Source organism: Glycine max, chromosome 11 (assembly GCF_000004515.6).
Source record: "Glycine max cultivar Williams 82 chromosome 11, Glycine_max_v4.0, whole genome shotgun sequence".
Taxonomy (NCBI): domain Eukaryota; kingdom Viridiplantae; phylum Streptophyta; class Magnoliopsida; order Fabales; family Fabaceae; genus Glycine; species Glycine max.
The window spans coordinates 15,621,802-15,641,098 of NC_038247.2; the positions used below are offsets into that span (position 1 = coordinate 15,621,802).

The 19,297-nt window shown below is 27.5% G+C and overlaps 2 protein-coding genes across 2 annotated transcripts; both read right to left on the reverse strand.

Annotated features, from left to right (window-relative positions):
* Nucleotides 1-414: 414 nt before the first annotated feature.
* On the reverse strand, nucleotides 415-3,041 carry LOC100785611 (ferredoxin-3, chloroplastic-like). Its single transcript, NM_001254420.3, has 2 exons — nucleotides 2,927-3,041; nucleotides 415-1,095 (listed from the first exon to the last, which is right to left on the reverse strand). The coding sequence occupies exon 2, from the start codon at nucleotides 1,086-1,088 to the stop codon at nucleotides 621-623; it is 468 nt and encodes a 155-aa protein (NP_001241349.1). The 5' UTR covers nucleotides 1,089-1,095; nucleotides 2,927-3,041; the 3' UTR covers nucleotides 415-620.
* Nucleotides 3,042-7,029: 3,988 nt separating this feature from the next.
* On the reverse strand, nucleotides 7,030-10,720 carry PHR19 (MYB-CC domain-containing transcription factor PHR19). Its single transcript, XM_014764123.3, has 7 exons — nucleotides 10,478-10,720; nucleotides 10,130-10,357; nucleotides 9,914-9,990; nucleotides 9,018-9,075; nucleotides 8,838-8,934; nucleotides 8,651-8,720; nucleotides 7,030-7,998 (listed from the first exon to the last, which is right to left on the reverse strand). Exons 2-7 carry the CDS (start codon nucleotides 10,350-10,352, stop codon nucleotides 7,279-7,281), a joined length of 1,245 nt encoding a protein of 414 aa, XP_014619609.1. The 5' UTR covers nucleotides 10,353-10,357; nucleotides 10,478-10,720; the 3' UTR covers nucleotides 7,030-7,278.
* Nucleotides 10,721-19,297: the final 8,577 nt, after the last annotated feature.

Consider the following 19,297-nt stretch of genomic DNA (forward strand, 5'->3'; position numbering starts at 1 on the left):
ATTATAAGTTCGTTCATTATGAGTTCGTAGAAGTAAAAATACGAAACAGACGGATACAGGGAAATTTTGAGGCATAAAAACATTTTTTTTTTTAAATAAGGGGAAATAAGAATAATTTTTTAGAATTAATGTGATAGTTGATCTTTCATAGTTTTAAAATCATGGGCAGCTGTTCTTTCTATATGAGTGTCTTCTTTGGTTAGATAGTATTTATATTATCCTATTGGATATAAATACCTTGTAACCTTTGAAGGGTCATCTCTTGTACATGGGTTTTGGTACCCCTTGTACCTATCCTTTTTTATATGAGAATTAATTAAAAACAGGGGAATAAGAATATGTTTTAGTCTAAAAAAAAACAGCTACCCAAGAAACACATTAAAAGAACCGAATAAAGCATAAAAAACCAAAAAATAAAGAAACATCAACTATCCCATTTAAAAGCCAAACGACGGGTGTTTATCGTCTTAATATCACAGTGCTTGCTTGCACAAACAAAAAATCATTACACCAAATCACTAATAATCCCAAAAGAAAATTTGACTCTAAAGCAGAACAAGCAAACAAGTTGCAGAGTCTACCTTAAATTCCCCAATTCCCAACTTTAAGGCCAGCATTGCTCAATAGAGATCTCCTTCCTTGTGAGTTTCAATTACACAGTCTGCAGTTGGATAGGAGACACAAGTAAGCACAAAGCCTTCCTTCAGTTGGTTGTCATCGAGGAATGAGCCATCAGACTGGTCCACAGAACCAGCAACAATCTTCCCAGCACAGGTAGAGCATGCTCCGGCTCGGCAAGAGTAAGGAAGTTCAACTCCAGCACTCTCTGCTGCATCTAAGATGTAAGTATCGTCAGTGGCTTCAAACTCGTTCTCTGTTCCATCTGGGCCAATCAGCTTAACCTTGTAAGAAGCCATGGCAGTGACTCTAAATGAAGAGGATGACTTCAAGCCAAAAGATCTGGAAATGCTCTTCACAGACCCAAAAGAAGAAGGGCACTTCATTGTGGTGGCAACAGTGGATGGATTTTTGCTTGCTGTTTGAAACATGCAATGGGGGGAAACCTTCACAGTTGACAAGGTTGCCATGATTAGCCTGAAAATAAATCAACGCTACCAAATTAACCTTTAGCAGAATAAGTGGTTATCTATTGCAGAGGGCAATGACAGTTAAGATATGTCGTGCACACTAATGAATAAAAAATTAAGACATGAAATCCAACTGGATTCAGCTAAAGTTCTACAAGACTTGCATTGCTTGCCAAATACATTCATCAAATATCAACAAATACCCTTCTGAAGAAACTGAAAGAATAAAATTATCTTTTGATTAGGCCAAAGATTATACAGGAATGATATTTCACCTAGAGTATAAATGGCATATACAATATTTGTCAATGCTGATCTATGTTGCACAGGGGCAGAAATTGGGTGAGATGAGTATGATGAAATTTTAACACTGTTGTTTCTTTAAGTTCTTTAGGTATCCGGTGCCTTGTGGGTAAGATTCAGGTATGTCATCAATTTTTAAATATCCATGCATCAACGTTGTTGATCAAAACACAGTAAAAACACGATGCAAGTGCAAAAAATGAATGTGCAACAAACTTTTATATCCACAAGACCACAAGTAATCTTTAGATCTTTAATTTTGTAACAATACATCGATAAAAAAATGCTTTAATAATGGCATGTGTTAGATACATAAAAACAATCTTATGTCTTCACCTATCAGCGCAAGTTTTTAGAAGAGTTAGTCCTTAATAGTAGGAAAAGGATTGTCTCTTCGAGATTCCACTCACAATACTCAACTGACAAAACAGTACAAGACACAACAAAACATTTTGTAGAAACATCTGATAATTGATTCATATTATTTCATGTCTCACTCAATTATGTCATTCAATCACAATGCAGCAGTCCACAATACAACACACACAAGATGATTGAATGAGAAGTAACTTTGATACTTCTCTTTGCTTAGTTCTTCTCAACCCATTGTGTCTTAATGCTAAGACTAAGACCCCTTTACTAGTGCACATTCAACCATCCTCTGCTAGGCCAGGATATTAAAGTTGTTGATTTCACATTACAGAACCAGAGAAAGGAACCACAGAACTATCACAACTATATCAAAGGTAGGCAGGTAAGAAGTAAAAGAGTTTTAATCCTATAGAAAACTGTAAAAGCAATTTCATATGACAACATTTGAATGAATTTATGCCATTACAATTTACAAAGAATGGAAAATTTTCCAATCCTGTTATATAAAGGCCCTTGATTTATGGAGGCGTATGAGAAGAAGCGGGATGGTAACTCTGCTCTTCACTCGATGCTCCAATTTACAACGAAAACAACACTACAAAATGGTCTCATTCTCTCTCAAAGACAATAAATATTCTTAAACACTTGTTGCACATAAAACATAAACACACTCATAAGTCATAACCAGTCCAAAGACAGACTCTGAAACTCTAGAAGCAGCACTCAACTGCATCACTAAATAATTAAAGAAAAAAAAAGTCAACACACAACAAAAAAGTTTGTTTCTTTGCATTGAAAACCTCCAAATTAGATGACAACCCCAATTCCTAACCAACATAACAAAACATGTATAATTATTCACCCATGTATTTGGTCACTCTAAACCCCAAACCCCATCAAAAGGGTTTAAGGAAAAAAAATCCTTCTTTTTTTCCTGTTCTCTTTAAAAACAAACAACACCCATGTCCCGTAAGAATACGATGAATAGATAAAGATGTTGTTTAATACAAAAATCACAACAGTTGGTAAGCAGAAAGAAAAACCCTGATGAAGGGGTATATAAGTGAATAAAAAAATTGCAGAGTCTAAGAAATATGAATACAGAGTATAGAGAAGTAATGGAATAAGAATAAGAAAAGAGATGTTGAATTGAAGAGGCTTACAGGGAAAAGAGAAGAGATGAGAAGATGAAAGCGGAGAAAACGAAGTGATTGAGTCACGAGAGAGAGTGTTTTGGGGTTTTATGAAGAATGGTAATGTGTCGTATCTGTTGAGAGTAAAGTGAATCAGATCCTTCTGGCCACTGTTAGGTGCTTGCCGCCCACAGTTCCACGCAAACCATCACCAACTATTGTTTTTTTGTTTTTTTTGTTTTTTTTTTAATTTTAATTTAATTTTTCTATCATAGAAATTAATATATCTATATGATATTTTTATGTTTCTTAAAAAATGTGATATTTTTAGGTAAATTTTAATATATATTTTTTAATTATAATATATATATTTTTATTTATTTTTAACAATTATAATATTGTACTAAATATTAATTATTTTAATTATATATTATATATTTTTAATTATTATACATTCTACTGTTAATTTTATATTATATTTAAAATATTTAAAACCAAATTTAAAATAAATAAAAATAATATGCATTTAAGTAGAGATCATATTTTTATTATGTATATCATACAAATGAGTAAAAAAAAATATTAAAACTTTACCTTATGTAAAAAGGGTAACAAATAAATTTAATAAAAAAATTAAGAGTAACAATAGAATAAAATATATGAAATTAAATGTCAAAACACTACTTAAAGTAGTATATAAAAATATTATAAACTACTAAAATAAGTTTTCTATCAAATATTACTATTATTGTCAAATAAACTTTGCAATAAAAAAAAAATCTATAAACTTATTGAAAATATTTGTCAAGCTGCATATACGCTGTTTAAAAAGTTTTAAGTTGTCAATTAATTAAAAAATATTTCATAATTTTTTTAAAAAATAATTAAGGAAAAGAGTATTAAACCCCCTTGAATTATATTCCTTTTACAAATAGATACCCTAAAATTTAATTTCATCTCAATTAGTCCTTAATCTTTACTTCTTTCACAAATAAACACCATAAACTTTAAATTTATTATGATTGATATTACTATTTAAACTTTAACTGTTTTGTAAATAGACACCTTGAACTTTAATTGCATTTCAATTAATCTTCAAATTTTTTTAGTAATATATTTTAAAGTTATTTATCTTAATTAAATTTTAATTATTCATTTTTTGTTACAACTAGTTTTTCCATATTTAAAATATAATAAAGAATATGAATTTAAAAGATATATATAAAACGGATAATAATAACACTAATAAAAAATATATTTAAACTTTAATTCTAAATTTATTATATTTTAATGTTTGAAAAGTGATTTATAAAAATAAGATTAATAAACAGTTGAGATTAAATAAATAAACACTTGAGATTTTTTATTTAGTAATTTAACTCCAATTTAGTATAAGATATTGTTTATGAAAGGGGTCAATTTTAAGAATTAATTGAGATAAAATTGAAATTAGGTGTCTAGGTGCAAAAGAGGTAAAGTTTAAGGATTGATTGAAAAGAAATTAAAGTTCATAGTGTCTATTTGTAAAATAGATAAAGTTAGAAATCAATTAGGCAAAATTAAAGTTTAGAATGTCTATTTATAAAAGGAATAAAGTTTAAGGTGCCTAAATACTTTTTTTCCAAATAATTATTATTAAAATTAATAAACTTGCCATAATTTTCTTTGAAAAACCGTATATGTTAATATGTAACTAAATATTAATATACAAATTTATATTATTAAAAGCATTTACAATACATAGTTGCTTATATGAATTATTTATCATAATTTTGTGCGTTTTATAATTTCATATAGATATAAGTATTTTAAACAAAATTTTACTCAAATACTAAAATTACTAAAGTGAGTGCTTAAATTAATTTTGTGTGTTTTATGATACTTAAAAATATATTATTTATGATATAATGTTATTAAACAATGATTGTTTATATAATTAATGATGCTTATATAAACAATTCCACGTCACATGCTCCATGAGAAAAAAAGAAACTTAAGCAAAGTTACTTAAAATTAAACAACTCATGTAAGCATTTCATTAGAGATGCTCTAATGTATTGTAATTAAATTTCTTTGTTTGACACAATTTGAGTATTAATATTCATCCTCATTTTTCTTTTTTTTTCTTTTTTAAGATTTTGTTAATCATTAAATAATATCATTATTTTTGCTATGTAATTAATATTATTTTAACAATTAGCATATGAACCTATTCCATTTCATTTGTTGTTTAAATATAATTTTTAAAACATTTATACAATAAAAAATAAATAATTCATTTAAATATATTTCTATTATATGACTCTACATATGTTGAAGTAAATGATCATTTTTACAATAAAAAAAGAGAAAACAAAAGATATTCCTTAAATTGAATATATAAAAAGTTCAGTTGAAGAAGATGATGTCCATTATTAAATAATGATTTGTTCTTATAATTTTTCTTTCACAATACATATCTACAATTAAAAAAGAATTAAGGAGGAGGTAAAAGAAAAGTATATAAGACACAAAATGAGTAATGTATAGTGCATAAATATAAAAAAAATGAATTATATATATATATATATATATATATATATATATATATATATATATATATATTCGTTAATAAAGGTTTATTACAAATATATACTTATTTTTTTAATTTATTTTATCTCTCTTATTTTCTCATCATATTATTTATTACATTTTTATTGTTTTTTCCTCTACCTTTTCTTTTTGGCTAAATTGAAATTTTGTTTCTCAATAAGTTTATGTTTAAATTCACAATTTTGGTCTTTCTATTTCTAAATCAAGATATTTTTTTATTTTTTTAAATAAACAATTTTGGTCCTTCTATCTATCTATCATGACTTTGATATGTTATATTGATGCTGACGAGGAACTTATATAAATGGTTGACATGATGCTTATGTAGAAAAAAATAATAAAGTGAAAAATAAAAATGTCTTAATAGGAATTAAAATCATGATCTTTTATTCTTAGACAAAACAAATAAATCACTAAAATACTTGCTTTGTTTAATTAGCTACATTAATAGTCAAGAGTTATTTTCTTAAATGATCAAAATTTATAAATTAAAAAATTTTTAATATTAAATTTTATTTTATATCATTTTATACATTTTTATTTTGAATATTATACATATTTTTATTTCTTAAATTAATATTAAATTATTTACATAATTTTTTTGTAAATTTATTTTAATATACAAATTATTTTTACTCTAACTATTTACGTAAAATTATTCATAGATAAGACAATAAAATATTTGTTTTGTTTAATTAACTATATTAACATTATTTTATATGTATCATTAGTCAAGAGTTATTAATTTTTTCAAATTATTAAAATTTATAAACTAAAAAATATTTTAATATATAAATATTTTTAATTTTATGTAAATAATTTGTATATTCAATTTACAAAAAAATATGTAAATAATTTACCTATTAATTTATGAAATTTAATTATAATTTGATAAAATAAAAAAAATTTTAAACTATTTAAAATAAAACATATAAAATGATATAAAATAAAAGTAAAAAGATTTATATATTAAATATTTTAATTTATAAATTTTGATAATTATTTTTAAAAAATAACTTTTGATTAATAATACATAAAAAATAATGATTTTGTATTTAATTGAATAAAATAAGTGTTACTTATTTATTGTCTTGGTTATGAATAAAAAATCATGAGTTCAATTTTTATTAAGAAATTTTTTATTTTTTATTTTATTTAATCTATGTTATGTCAACGATCTACATAAGCTCTAAGGGAATTAAATATCTTGATTTATAAATAAGAAAATCAAAATCGTGAATTTAAAATTATAGAAAAATCAAAATTATAATTTAAAATTTGTTTCCAAAATATTATATGAGATAGTTAATTTGCATCCATCTCATTTTAGGATGAATATTAATTGGGGCGGAAGGAAGAAAGGTAAAATGATAGATATAATAAGTGATTGCGATTTGATGAAAAAAAGAAGAGACAAATAGAAATAGAAGGAAAAAAAGAGGTAAAAATGAGACTGAAAAGTAAGATGCATGTGCTTATAATTAGTCTAGTATTTTCTTATATGCGACATATCTCAAATACATATCAGGCACGCGTGCATGTTTTAAACTTTGAATAAGCATATATATAGAATAAAACGATATACTCTATATCCATTATAATTACTGCTTACAAATTTGTTAGTTGCAACTTTGCATTCTACTAAAAGTAACTCATATTTGGCTAGTCATGACCACCATGAGCTGAAAGAAACAGAAGCTGATACATTGTTTACAGTAAATACATTGTTTCCTGCCAGAAATTGGAGTAACTTTGCTTTCTGTGTGCTTCCATTGTGCTTTCTCTTCTCATCAGTTCCAACTGAATCCATTCAAGTCCAGTTGTTTGCAACTAGTTTTAGTGTCTTTATTATCTTCAGTGGTTTGGTCCAGTTTTGAAGCAGCAAAGTAGTTAGATGGCAATCCATAATCTTGAGAAACTTTCTCAGCCACAGCTGGTTTAATTGATTCTGTCCTAACAATGGTGCTTCTATTCTCAGTTGTTTCTCCTTCAAGTAATCCAATGCTCATAGACAAGTTGCTAGGACTTCTTTCTGCATGCATGCTCAATCGGGTAAGGAAGGTGTTGTTCTTCTTCACAGGATCACACCACTTGAGGTCAGTGTTTGGTAGGTTATTAAGATTTGGACCCTCCATGAATGTGTGAACATTGAAGGGTATTAAGTTCATCCCTCTATTTTGTATCTCTTGCTGATCTTTTTGTGATGATCCCTCACAGGATGTGAGACAACTGTCCATGGAACAGTCATTTGCATTTATAGGCTGGTTGTTGTTGGTTTGTGTTTGTTTTTGATGGTGGGGGCTAAATCCCTGTATCTCCTTCAGCTCTGAAAATGCTGAATTCAGGCACTGAGAGGACACTTTTGACACTAGCTCTGAGAGTTGAAGTTTGGCAGCTTCAAGTCCTACTACTCCTAAATTCTGTCTACCAAGTGTTTCCTGAGCCTTCTCTAACACTGCCTGAAGGTATTTTCCTTGAGCCTCAATACGTAGCTGCAGGAGTCTTTGCACCTGAATATGTGGTCAGATGGGTTTTTAGTTAGAATTTTTGTTATGAGAAAAAGCTGAAATGACTTAATGTTAAGTCAATTGTTTGCATAAGTGGGTCGAGACGGAAAAATTATTATATAGTTTCTAACTATCACGTGTCCATTGTTTTGATGAATTTCTAAGTGATACAGAATTAAATTTTGACTAAATAAATAATATATTCTTTGTTTAATTCATTATCTAACTTTTTTTATTTAATATTTTTAAATTTTTATTTTTGGTAATATTATTAGTCTCGATTCTTGACGTGACAAATTAATAAAATATCATATTATTATTTAATAGACTTAGATTAACAATAAATACTAAAAATTAAAATTAAAAAATGTCAGTAGTAAAATAAAATAAAAAATATCTTTTAGGTAATAAACTAAAAAAAATAGGATATTATATATATATATATATATATATATATATATATATATATATATATATTATGAAAAATACTTTTAAACCTTAAATTCTTTTATTTATGAGAAAGAGTTAGAAATAATATTCAATTAGGTGTCATACGTAAATTAGTTAGGACCACGATGGTCTCTCCCATAATAATTTTTCAGGTTGATGGGATGAAAATGCATGCATGGTAATGGTATAAGTTTGTTTAACACACCTGAAGTTGCTCATTTAGTCTTCTCTGCACCTCTATTTGCATCTGCAGTGCCTCACTTATGTGTAAATCTCTGCCACGTACAAGGGAAGTTAATGAATGTTAATATAAAAAAACCTTTAGTGGTAGAAATTAGAATGTTCATACTAGCTACAAGAAAGCATGTGTGAAAACTGTTGAAGTTTCTTACTTGTTGATAGACTGAGGGGCAAGGTTTAAATTATTCATGACATGAGTTTCGTTGTTTTCTCTGAGTCTTTCATCTGTTGCTGAACCTGAATTTATGGCTGAGAAACCAGTTTTGTTGTTCAGAAACAAAGCTTTGTGGTTCATTAGATGTTAGACATAATGGAAGAGATTGTTCTCTTACTTATTTTGTGTGTCGCATTGTTACTTTGTCCATGCAGACTCTTGCTCAGTCTGTATTTCTGGTGGGGAAAAGGAAAGGATCAGTAATTGCACCATACAAGTCAAGGTCAGATAGTTATACTGGGTTTTTAGCTTTGTCTATATATATTGTATATATGAAAATATCTTTGCATAACAATTAGCAGCTCTATATGATGAATCAGAAACGCAAATATATTATTAGCAGCTATAAGAATCATATTTTTTTAGCAAAAACATGTTATGTACTAGGCCTGCAAACCTGGAGACAAGTTATTTTATGATTATACTAAAGTAATTTTGGTAATGTAATAGATTATGGTAAAGGATTTTCTCACACACACACAAAAAAAGATTATGGTGAAGGAGAATAAGATCATGTTTTGCATGTAACTTTCTTTTGCACGTAGATTCATATGGTATGAAAGTCTTAGAATGAAGATGTATTTCCCATCTTATTTATAGAGACAAAATTTCATATATTCTATTGGTAGATTTTCTTTTGTTTCAATTTAACTTAAAATTAATGGTGGATGAATCACTAGGGTCAATTTAGTGGTGCGAGATTTAAGTTCAAACCTCAGTGCGACTATTGTATATAAAAAAATGGAGGATGCACCCTTACTTTCACAAGTTATAGGAGTCAAATCTTTTTTTCTAATAAAACCTAATGTTATATATTTTGAATGGAAATAAAAACTAGACTTGTTTAGTTGTTGTGAGTAGAACTCAAACTTGAGAAGGAGAATGATGCTGGAGTTCATTTGGCACGCAAGGACTGTTGAAATAATTCATGTACTAGAAATAGCAGTCACAAGAGGACAGAAAATATTGTAAATAATATAAACATAATAGAGAAAATTAACTAATGATTTTTACCTGGAGATGGCTCTTCAGATGATACAAGGTAAGCCCTGGAATCCCCATGAGTTTCATTACCGTTTTTGGAGTTGCCTCTGCAGTATAAATTTTGCACTTTGAATTAGTCAATTAGATCTAAAGTTCTATGCTCTTCAGTTCAAGATTTGATGATCAACAAATGGATGTGTATTTTATTATATAGTATATAGTATATAGTATATAGTATATACTCACTGTCAGCTCCTCCTAATTGTTGCACAGCTTCTATAAACCTTGCATGAAGATCAGGTGTCCATTTCAATCTAGGCTTAGCATCAGTTGAGAGAACAAGTCCAGAATCACCAGAGCCATTTCCTGTTTGAAGGAACATATGCCTCTCAGAAGGGATTGGCATTCTGGAAGAAGAAGAAGAAGAGTGAATGTTCTTTCCTTGATGTTGCTGATGAGTACTGTACATTCAACCTGCAAAAGCCACTTATAATTAAGTACTCTTTATAAGCACCATATATATATATATGAGTCCATAACATTTTAAAATCAATCAAACAGCATAATCAACCTGATGATTGATTGTGCCTTTACCTGATCAGGCTTCTATTCCCTGAATGATCACTTTACTATACCTATGAAAGGTGAAAGTTGATAATGCTCTATTTGCAAGTGTTATTATAAGAATTGACGGTAATAATATATAAGCTCTCTCTGTCAACTTGTGGTGCTTTGCCTTGTTTCTCCGCTGCACATTATATTTCTCTTCCTTGCAAAACCTGCTTAGATAGGTAGTTATAGATATGAGAGTTGGAGGGGAACTAGTAACACATGGAATCTTTGCTACAACCAATGGAAAACAGAACTTAATCCTTTATGCATGGTGACCTGACAAATAGACCCTTCCCACTTTTTTCCTCACTTGTGTTATGCTTGTGGACCCTCTTTCTTAGTTCCACTTTAATTTCTATTCTAAGGCACATTCCATTTGAGTTCCTGTTTAATATATATATATATATATATATATATATATATATATATATATATAAATTATATTTTGGGAGCATATGAGTGAAAAGTGAGAGCATGTGAAGAGGGAATGTTAATCATATAATTTGAATGAATGATGAAGATTAAAACAATCTTAAACATTAGTGTGTATATGATTGTATTACTAAGGTTTATTCTTTTCACGCTCAAATTTCATTAGACATGCATGTCCTGTGTAAGTTATAACACTTTTTTCCTTTGCCTCTAACAACTGTACTGTTAAAACTTGACAATATCTGTATATAAATTAAAATATTGTAAAATTTATACCAAAAAAAAGAATTAGTATGCAAATATCTAGTTCCTAACTGCATTAGATTCTGGAATTGATCCTTCAAATTTTAACCAAATGTGCATTCTTATTCGCTTGCCTGGCAAAAGTGGGAATCATATTCCCAAAATTTGAAACAGGATTTTATTTTTGTTTTATTTTTCCTGACTTGGTTCTGGGGAATCTTATATTCCTCTCGACTTGGAACTGCCAAAGCTCATCCATTACATATCTTAATTTGCTCTAGTGGAAGATTCTTCTAAGTTAAAGGACTAAATGTTTTTGTTCCACAGTTTGATCTTGTGATTACGTGCAAAAATAATTTTGACATAATGGATGATGATTTTGTTGAATGTTATGTATGTTAAAGTACGCATACATAAAAGCCAATGAGTCAGCTTGTTGAAAATATAAGATTGATTTAATAATGAAAAGAAAAAGAAAGGAAATAGAAATTGTGAATTAAAATTTTCTCACTAATAAGTCTAACAAAATAATTATTAATAATTATTAATATTTACTGATAAAAAGAAAACTTCTTAATTTGTTGTACATGAAGAACTCATAATAAGAAGGATTAATTCCATTGACTAGAGCACCTTGAAATACAAGAAAAGTTTTATTTTAGAAAAAAAAAAACAGTTAAGATGCTTGCATGGGACTGTTTGGAGGGTAACGAATAGAATATAAGAATACGTTCTGTTTTGTCTGCATCCATAAGTTTGGAACTTATTCAGCCCCCACAGTCTGAAAATTTGAAATAGGATGAAGGTGGACCTGAAATTTTCATTCTTTCTTTGGCACAAAAAATGCAATTAGTCCCATCCTCTAGAATCCTGAGCAAGCTAGCTAGCGGGACCTAATTAAAAGTGAAAGCAAGAATTGTACTTGCTTCTATACTTACATTTGGTTAAATATGCAGCATATATAGAGGATCACTTACCTTGCCCTTGATTTGTACCTTGGTTAATGAAGCAGATTCTTGTGCCAGCTTTTTTATTTTTTTTGTATGGTTTTAGTTCTTATCCGTGTACAACTTAATTTCACTTGTTCACTTCGTGAAAATATATAGAATAATGTATTCAGACCTAAATGATGTACTGTCATAATGCTATGGCAGAAAATGATTGATTGTTGTTGGCTAGTGAAGGGGTTAGGAGGTGTTAGAATAACTACGCAGTTCATGTTTATCATGTGACACATGTTAATGTACTTGGCCTTCATATTTGACTCAGCATTATATAATTTTCAAACTTTATTATATTAGAAGATTTTGATTTTAAAAAATTGATTTTATATTAGTTAAAAATAAATTTAAAGTGGAGTAGTTTATATTTTAAAAGTTCTATTTAAATGAATTGAAGTTTATAGTTAAACTTAATATATAGTATTCTCACTATAACACAAAGTTACATTTTTTCCACTTTTATTCATGTACTTTTAAGAGTAAAAGCAATTTACTTTGAAATAACCAATCATCATTTTCTTTTCTAGTTCAGTTGCCTCACACTCCCTATTAAGACTTTGGAATGTCTATTAAACATATTCTAAAGTACGTATTTGGAAATATATAGTTCTCTCTTCTCACTTTCTTAGGTTTGTAACTAAATTATATCATGAATGCATGAAATATATATATATATATATATATATGTAAATTTAGATGGTTTGGGCATGTAGAGAGAAGATCGGTAGACTCTGTAGTGAGGAGAGTAGACCAGATGGAGAGAAGACAAACAATTCGAGACAGAGGAAGACCCAAAAAGACTATAAGAGAGGTTATCAAGAAGGATCTCGAACTTAATGATTTGGATAGAAGTATGGTACTTGATAGAACATTATGACGGAAGTTGATCCATGTAGTCGACCCCACCTAGTGGGATAAGGTGTTGTTGTTGTTGTTGGTCTTATAGGAACTCTAACTGTATGGCATATACCAGGCTAATCCACTACCCAAAAATAATTAAAGAATGTGTTAGAATCTGATTCAGTTTTATTTAAAACCAGCCATTCCACAGGCAAATGCATGTGTCAACTGCATGCAAATCTGCATTAATATTAATTGGAAATACCAAACATATATGTAGTACAACAAGAATAAGTGCATGGTACTAGTGATTAAATTAGAAAATAAACATTTCATAGATTAAAGCTAATGTGGAATATATTTTATGCGTCATCAAAGACCAAAGTCACTAAACCACTTGTGATAAGACACAAATAGTAGAGGATTATTTATAAAATCGTATCTGATATGCTGATACCCATTCATCATGCAAAATTAGACAAACATTTCATAGACAACTTATAGAAACCATAAAAATAAATAGACCAAAGATTCCTTGAACAGTATCTCCACATTACTTCCCCTTGTTCTTGATTCTGATTTTTGAGAATATTTAATGCGGCCAGGATAGAATCTGTGAGCGACTTTGTGTAAAGTTAAAGCTGAGTTCTTAAGTGGTTTCAAGCATGTGGATTGGAATAATTTTGGCATGAGGACTGATACCGAATCTGCTCCCTTAGATGGACTTAATATTACCACTTGGCAAATTCTCCAAATCATGATATATATGACAAACTTATCATTACATTTACAGCTAAAGGAATTGATTTTGTGACAGTTGGTCCTATAAAAATAAGGGACAAAACTTAGACCGAATTCTTGCATAATTATCATCAAGTTTTCATATATATATATATATATATATATATATATATATATATATATATATATATATATATATATATATATATATATATATATATATGTATAACACTTCATAATAATTATCATGTGGATTTTTAAAAAAATATCTGCAATATATTTTTTAATATCTTAATATGAGAATTTGATAATAATATAAACACTTGTTTTAATTTTTTTTTATTAAAAACTAACTCTCTGGTGAGTTTGGCAAAGTAATCAAAATATATATTTTTTAATTTGATGATGTCATGCATTGCCAGGTGAGAACGTCATGAGAATGGTATTTTCAAATGAAGAGTAAAATATGTTTTTTTTTCTCCCAGAAACGGATTAGATTAGAGACTAATCTACTTACGGGTATATGACTGACTGTTAGTCTAAACAAATTTTATACACAATAAAAATTAAACACAAATTTTTTTATTAAATTGTTCACGATCATATAAACGTAACGAAACTTTACATTATTGTACCAACTCTTTGGATTGAGTAAAATATGCTTTTAATTATTGTAAATAATAGGTTTAATTGCATTTTTTACCCTAAATTTTTAATTTTTGGTGAATTTTATCCCCTATTGTTTAATTTGACATATTTTATCTTTAACTTTTAAGAAATTTGTGAATTTTAACCCGTAACTATTTATCCCTTAATAAGCACAAAAATAAGGTAAAATTTGCCAAAAAAAAATAAAAAATTGGGGATAAAAAATATAAATTTGTTAGAAGTAAAATGACAAAGGGTGTAAAATTCAAGTTTTTTAAAAGCTAAGAGTAAAATGTGATAAATTAATTTGTTTGGGATAAAGTTCACCAAAAAATAAAAAAAATTAGCTAAAAAATGCAATTAAACCTAAATAATATAACTAAATTTGGAATTTTAGTTTTTTTTAAAACTTTATTGGTTGATTTTAATCTTTACTAATTAAGTACGATCACGTAACACGTGATATGCCCATATATATTAAAATGCTTGTTGATATTAGATTGGTTTAGTTTTTTTTTTTTTACAGAATTATTAGTCATAGGTTTAATTATTTTGTGGATCCCTGAACTTTTTACCAAATTTTTAATGAAGTTTTTTTTCCAATTAGATTCCTGAACTTGTATATGTTAATTAAAAAACAAATATAAGATCCAAATATAGAACAGTCTTTAAAAACAACTTTCGTAAAACTTGCCAATCAAAATTTTCAGTTATTTTTTTTTAAAAAAAGTAATAAAACAGATCCAAATTAAATTGAGTTTTTCTCCGAAAAAATAGCAGTGAATGGAACTAAAAAGGGTAAAGATCGTAATTAAAAAGAAAAACACTTAGATCTCTTCATGTAATTAAAATCAAGAGGCCTATTTTTTTGTATGTAAGATATATATTATATGTTTGACTAAAATGCGGAGGACTTTAATTAAAATTTTGCTTGCAACTGAGAATCGAAAAGAAAAGAGAAAAATAGAAGACGAAATAATATTGTGAAAGCAACGCATACTTTCCTATTGTTTTCACAATAGAACAATTTCAAAATATTTTTACAATGATTTTTACACGAATGGGAGATATAAAAAAGAGAAAAGAAAGAAGTGTAGAATAGGATCTCTATTCAATTAGGATTTCAAATGATTTTTAAAAGATTTTTTTTAAAAAAATTTAGAGATATTCAATCAAGATTTTTCAAAAATAGAAATAAGTCTTGGGGTATTCAATTAAGATTTTTTACAACTTAAAAAAAGTTTTTTTATATTCAAGAGTATACAAATTTGGATGAATTCTTTCTTAAGATGAATTTTGATGGATTTCATGAAACTTTTTAGTAGAAAATCCATATTAAATAATCTTATCTAAACTCTTGAGATTTTATGAGACTTGTTTTCTTTCTTTCTTTTCCAGTGGATTGACATGTTTTTTTTTTCCTTTTCCAATTACACATAATCCTTTGTCCCTTTGTTGAGAGAGTAGTAGACATTCATAAGTCTTTTTACTCTTTCGATCAATGGTTAACATGTTCCAAAACCTGTGATATGAGATATCTTCTCAATTCTTTGAATTTGTGACATCTTGGTTACGTTCTTATACATATAAATGAACGTGAATGTATATAAACATGAGAAATATATATTTTTAATGAACTTAAGAAATGAACTCATTTATAAGTGGATAAATATATAAATGAAATTTGAAACAATTGTTAGACATGTTCTTTATTTCATAGGATTGTTATTGTGGGAATTACTACAAATATCCATGCTATTAACAAACATTGTGGTATAGAGTTTTTTTACAATTAACATGATTGTTGATCAAAGGGAAATAACTTATCATGCTTGTAAATATGTTAGGGAAAATTATTTTTTTATGTAACAAATTTAGGGATTTTTTTGTATAAAATAAGTTTTATTTAAAGTGTTAGGTGAATAAAATTTATGGATCTTTATCAATAATTTTGAATGTTTTTTAAAAATTCACATATTCCTTTAAAATCTTAAAAATCCATAATGTTTTTCAAATCTTATGAATTTATGTTCCATAAATCCATTAAAATTTGAACTATAAAATCCTAATTATTGAAGTCTTTTAAAAAAATCTTAAAAGACATAACATTCTTATCAAATCTTCCATGGGATTTTTTTTATGTCAAGATAGTTTTTTAAAATCATAATTCAATTCATCCCTAAAAGAATAATCTGATAAAGAGAAATGAAGAGATGGATAAAATGATCGAGTATGTTAAAATTGTTGGGAAAGTTTATTAATGTTTAGATATCAATTATACATTCACTAAAAAAAATATCATTTATATTCACAGAAATTGTGTTCACAGACATCGGAAACTTTATATTAAAGCACAGCCATTGATTGATTTGAGAAAAATATGAAGTGATAAAAAGAATAAGGAACCAATGATAATGAAAATATTTCTGTGAGATATGCGTATCAAATTTGTCTGTGTAAAATATATCGTCTGAACTCGTTTCCCATATTAGTGCATCTTAAGGCTAATTAATAACTAGAATGGTTTTAAATTAAGATTTATAGAAATATAGTAACAGTAATATGATGGTTGTCACAATCGATTGAAAATGAGACGTACTTTTTTCGAATTGTCTTCAATATATTGTGAAGGACGGGAAAAGAGATGAAGAATGAGAACAAGTAATTTCATATCCATCACTATCACACGACAAAGTGATGATTTATAGACGAGCCATGCTATTTAGTACGAAAGTAACATACACGAAAATGACGAAAAGAAATCTAACTTATTATAATTTTTCACTTAACTTGACAAAAAAAAAAGGATTTTGTGCTATTAATTAATTAACGTAGAAAAAATATTTGATTTAATTTTTCAAAATTTAATTAGTATTCTCTGCTCACTTTTTATCTATCTTCTTTTATATTTCTATGGTAGATAATATGATGAAAAAGTTTAATTTAGAATTCCATGAGGTTAAGGAACTTGAGAATACCATTGAAGCAAATAAGTTTTTATAGTGTTCTTATAGAAGTTGTGTATATAAACAACTACAAGCAAGACTGCTTAACTATTAAAATGAGAATTTTTGTGTGAGCGGAGAGATAAAAAGAGATTTACTACACATCTCAGGCTAATTTGTTCATGATTAATATTTGAGCTTGTGAGTACGGAAAAAGATCGTGGTTCATGATCATTCAGCTGGTTCAATTTGTGGATTCGTAGTTAATCAAGGTGATTATACTAGTTGCTTTGGATACAGATTTCGAACAAAAGAACGGATTTGTAATCAACTAATAATCACCATTTCTGTCAAAATTACAACCCTAAACTATTTTCCTTTAAAGCAAGAATACGATTGTCTACAGTTTAAATATAAATGTAAAGGCTGCAGTTTACACTTCCAATAGTTCTCATTTACTTTTCAGTTTTTATGTTTATGTTATATAATAAAATGAGACAAATTTTAAGAATTGAGATTTCGTACGTAAAACAACTTGCATGCAGCCCAAATCCATATCTATCCCGTGTGACATGGAGACATACATTTTTTATTCCTCATTGTACTTACATTTCCTTTTTCTTTTTCTTTTTTTTTTACAGATGCTATATTAACATACATAGAACGATATAGATCCACTTTTTAAGTGCAGTAAGAAACTTTTAGTGAGAAGCTAGCAACACATATGCGAATCAACCACAATAGACTATAGTGGTCAATCTTATTACAAGAAAAAAAAAAAAAGAACAAATCCACTTGTTAAGATGGTTGTGATTTGGTTGAGCAAACATGATGGCGTTGGTTGAAATGCAAAGCGAGAAATGACCACGGAATGCTATTCCTCACGGGGAAAAGAAAAAAGAAAAAAGTGGGAGGAAAAAAAAAGAAACTTTCAAAGATTCTTTGCAATGGGAACATGAGAATCTTAACTCAGACTAATGCCCATAAATCATATTCTCAAGCAAAGAATTTGGTCGGAAAGCCACCAAAAATGGATTCCCATTCCCCACCAATATATCCTTTTAGTTAATCTAATAAGATGCCTTTTAGCATTCTTATATCATGATCTATCATGTTCTTAATGACATTGCTATCATTTTCATGGAATTGATATGTTTAGTTATTGCCTATGTTTTAAGAGTTTAATGTTCAGTTGTTCATATACAGTGATATATTAGAGTATAAAATAATTTTACATTATTATCTAATTACAATTATCTATTAATGTAATTTAATAACATTGTAAAATAGTTTACCCAATCACAGTCCATAACCTATTTTCTTATGTTTTAATTAGATAGAGCCTTCCTTCAACTTTTCTCCCATCATTCTTCGTCGTACATATGGTTGACATTAGCACTACTTTCATAATTGAATGGTCCTTAACTGTCCCTTCATTTGGATAACTCCATTGGCTTTTCCATTTGTTTATGTTCCACTTTAGTTTATTTTCTAATTCAATTGACTAAATCTTTATTTTTTACACTATAAAAAATGCCATATATTAACAATTAGACATTGAGTTGCTTTTTATTAATATAATATAATATAATACTTATTTTATGAAATTAAGTAATGAATATATATAAGAATTAGAAATTTACATTAGTTGATAATATAATATATTAAAGACTATTTTGTTAGTACAAAAAATTGATATATACTTAATACTTTTATTACTACATCAAATATCAATATAAGATATCATATAGTGCTAATGTAAATCAATAATATTTATATTAATAATTTATTTTTTATTTGACAAAAAAGTAATAATTTAATAAATACAATTTTAACTGTACTTAATATTTTTTATTAATAATTGACAATATTTTTTGTAATAGTGATGATCAGTCTTATACTTAATTTTTACTTCAATTTTGATAATGTAATTCCATTTTTATATTTGAAAC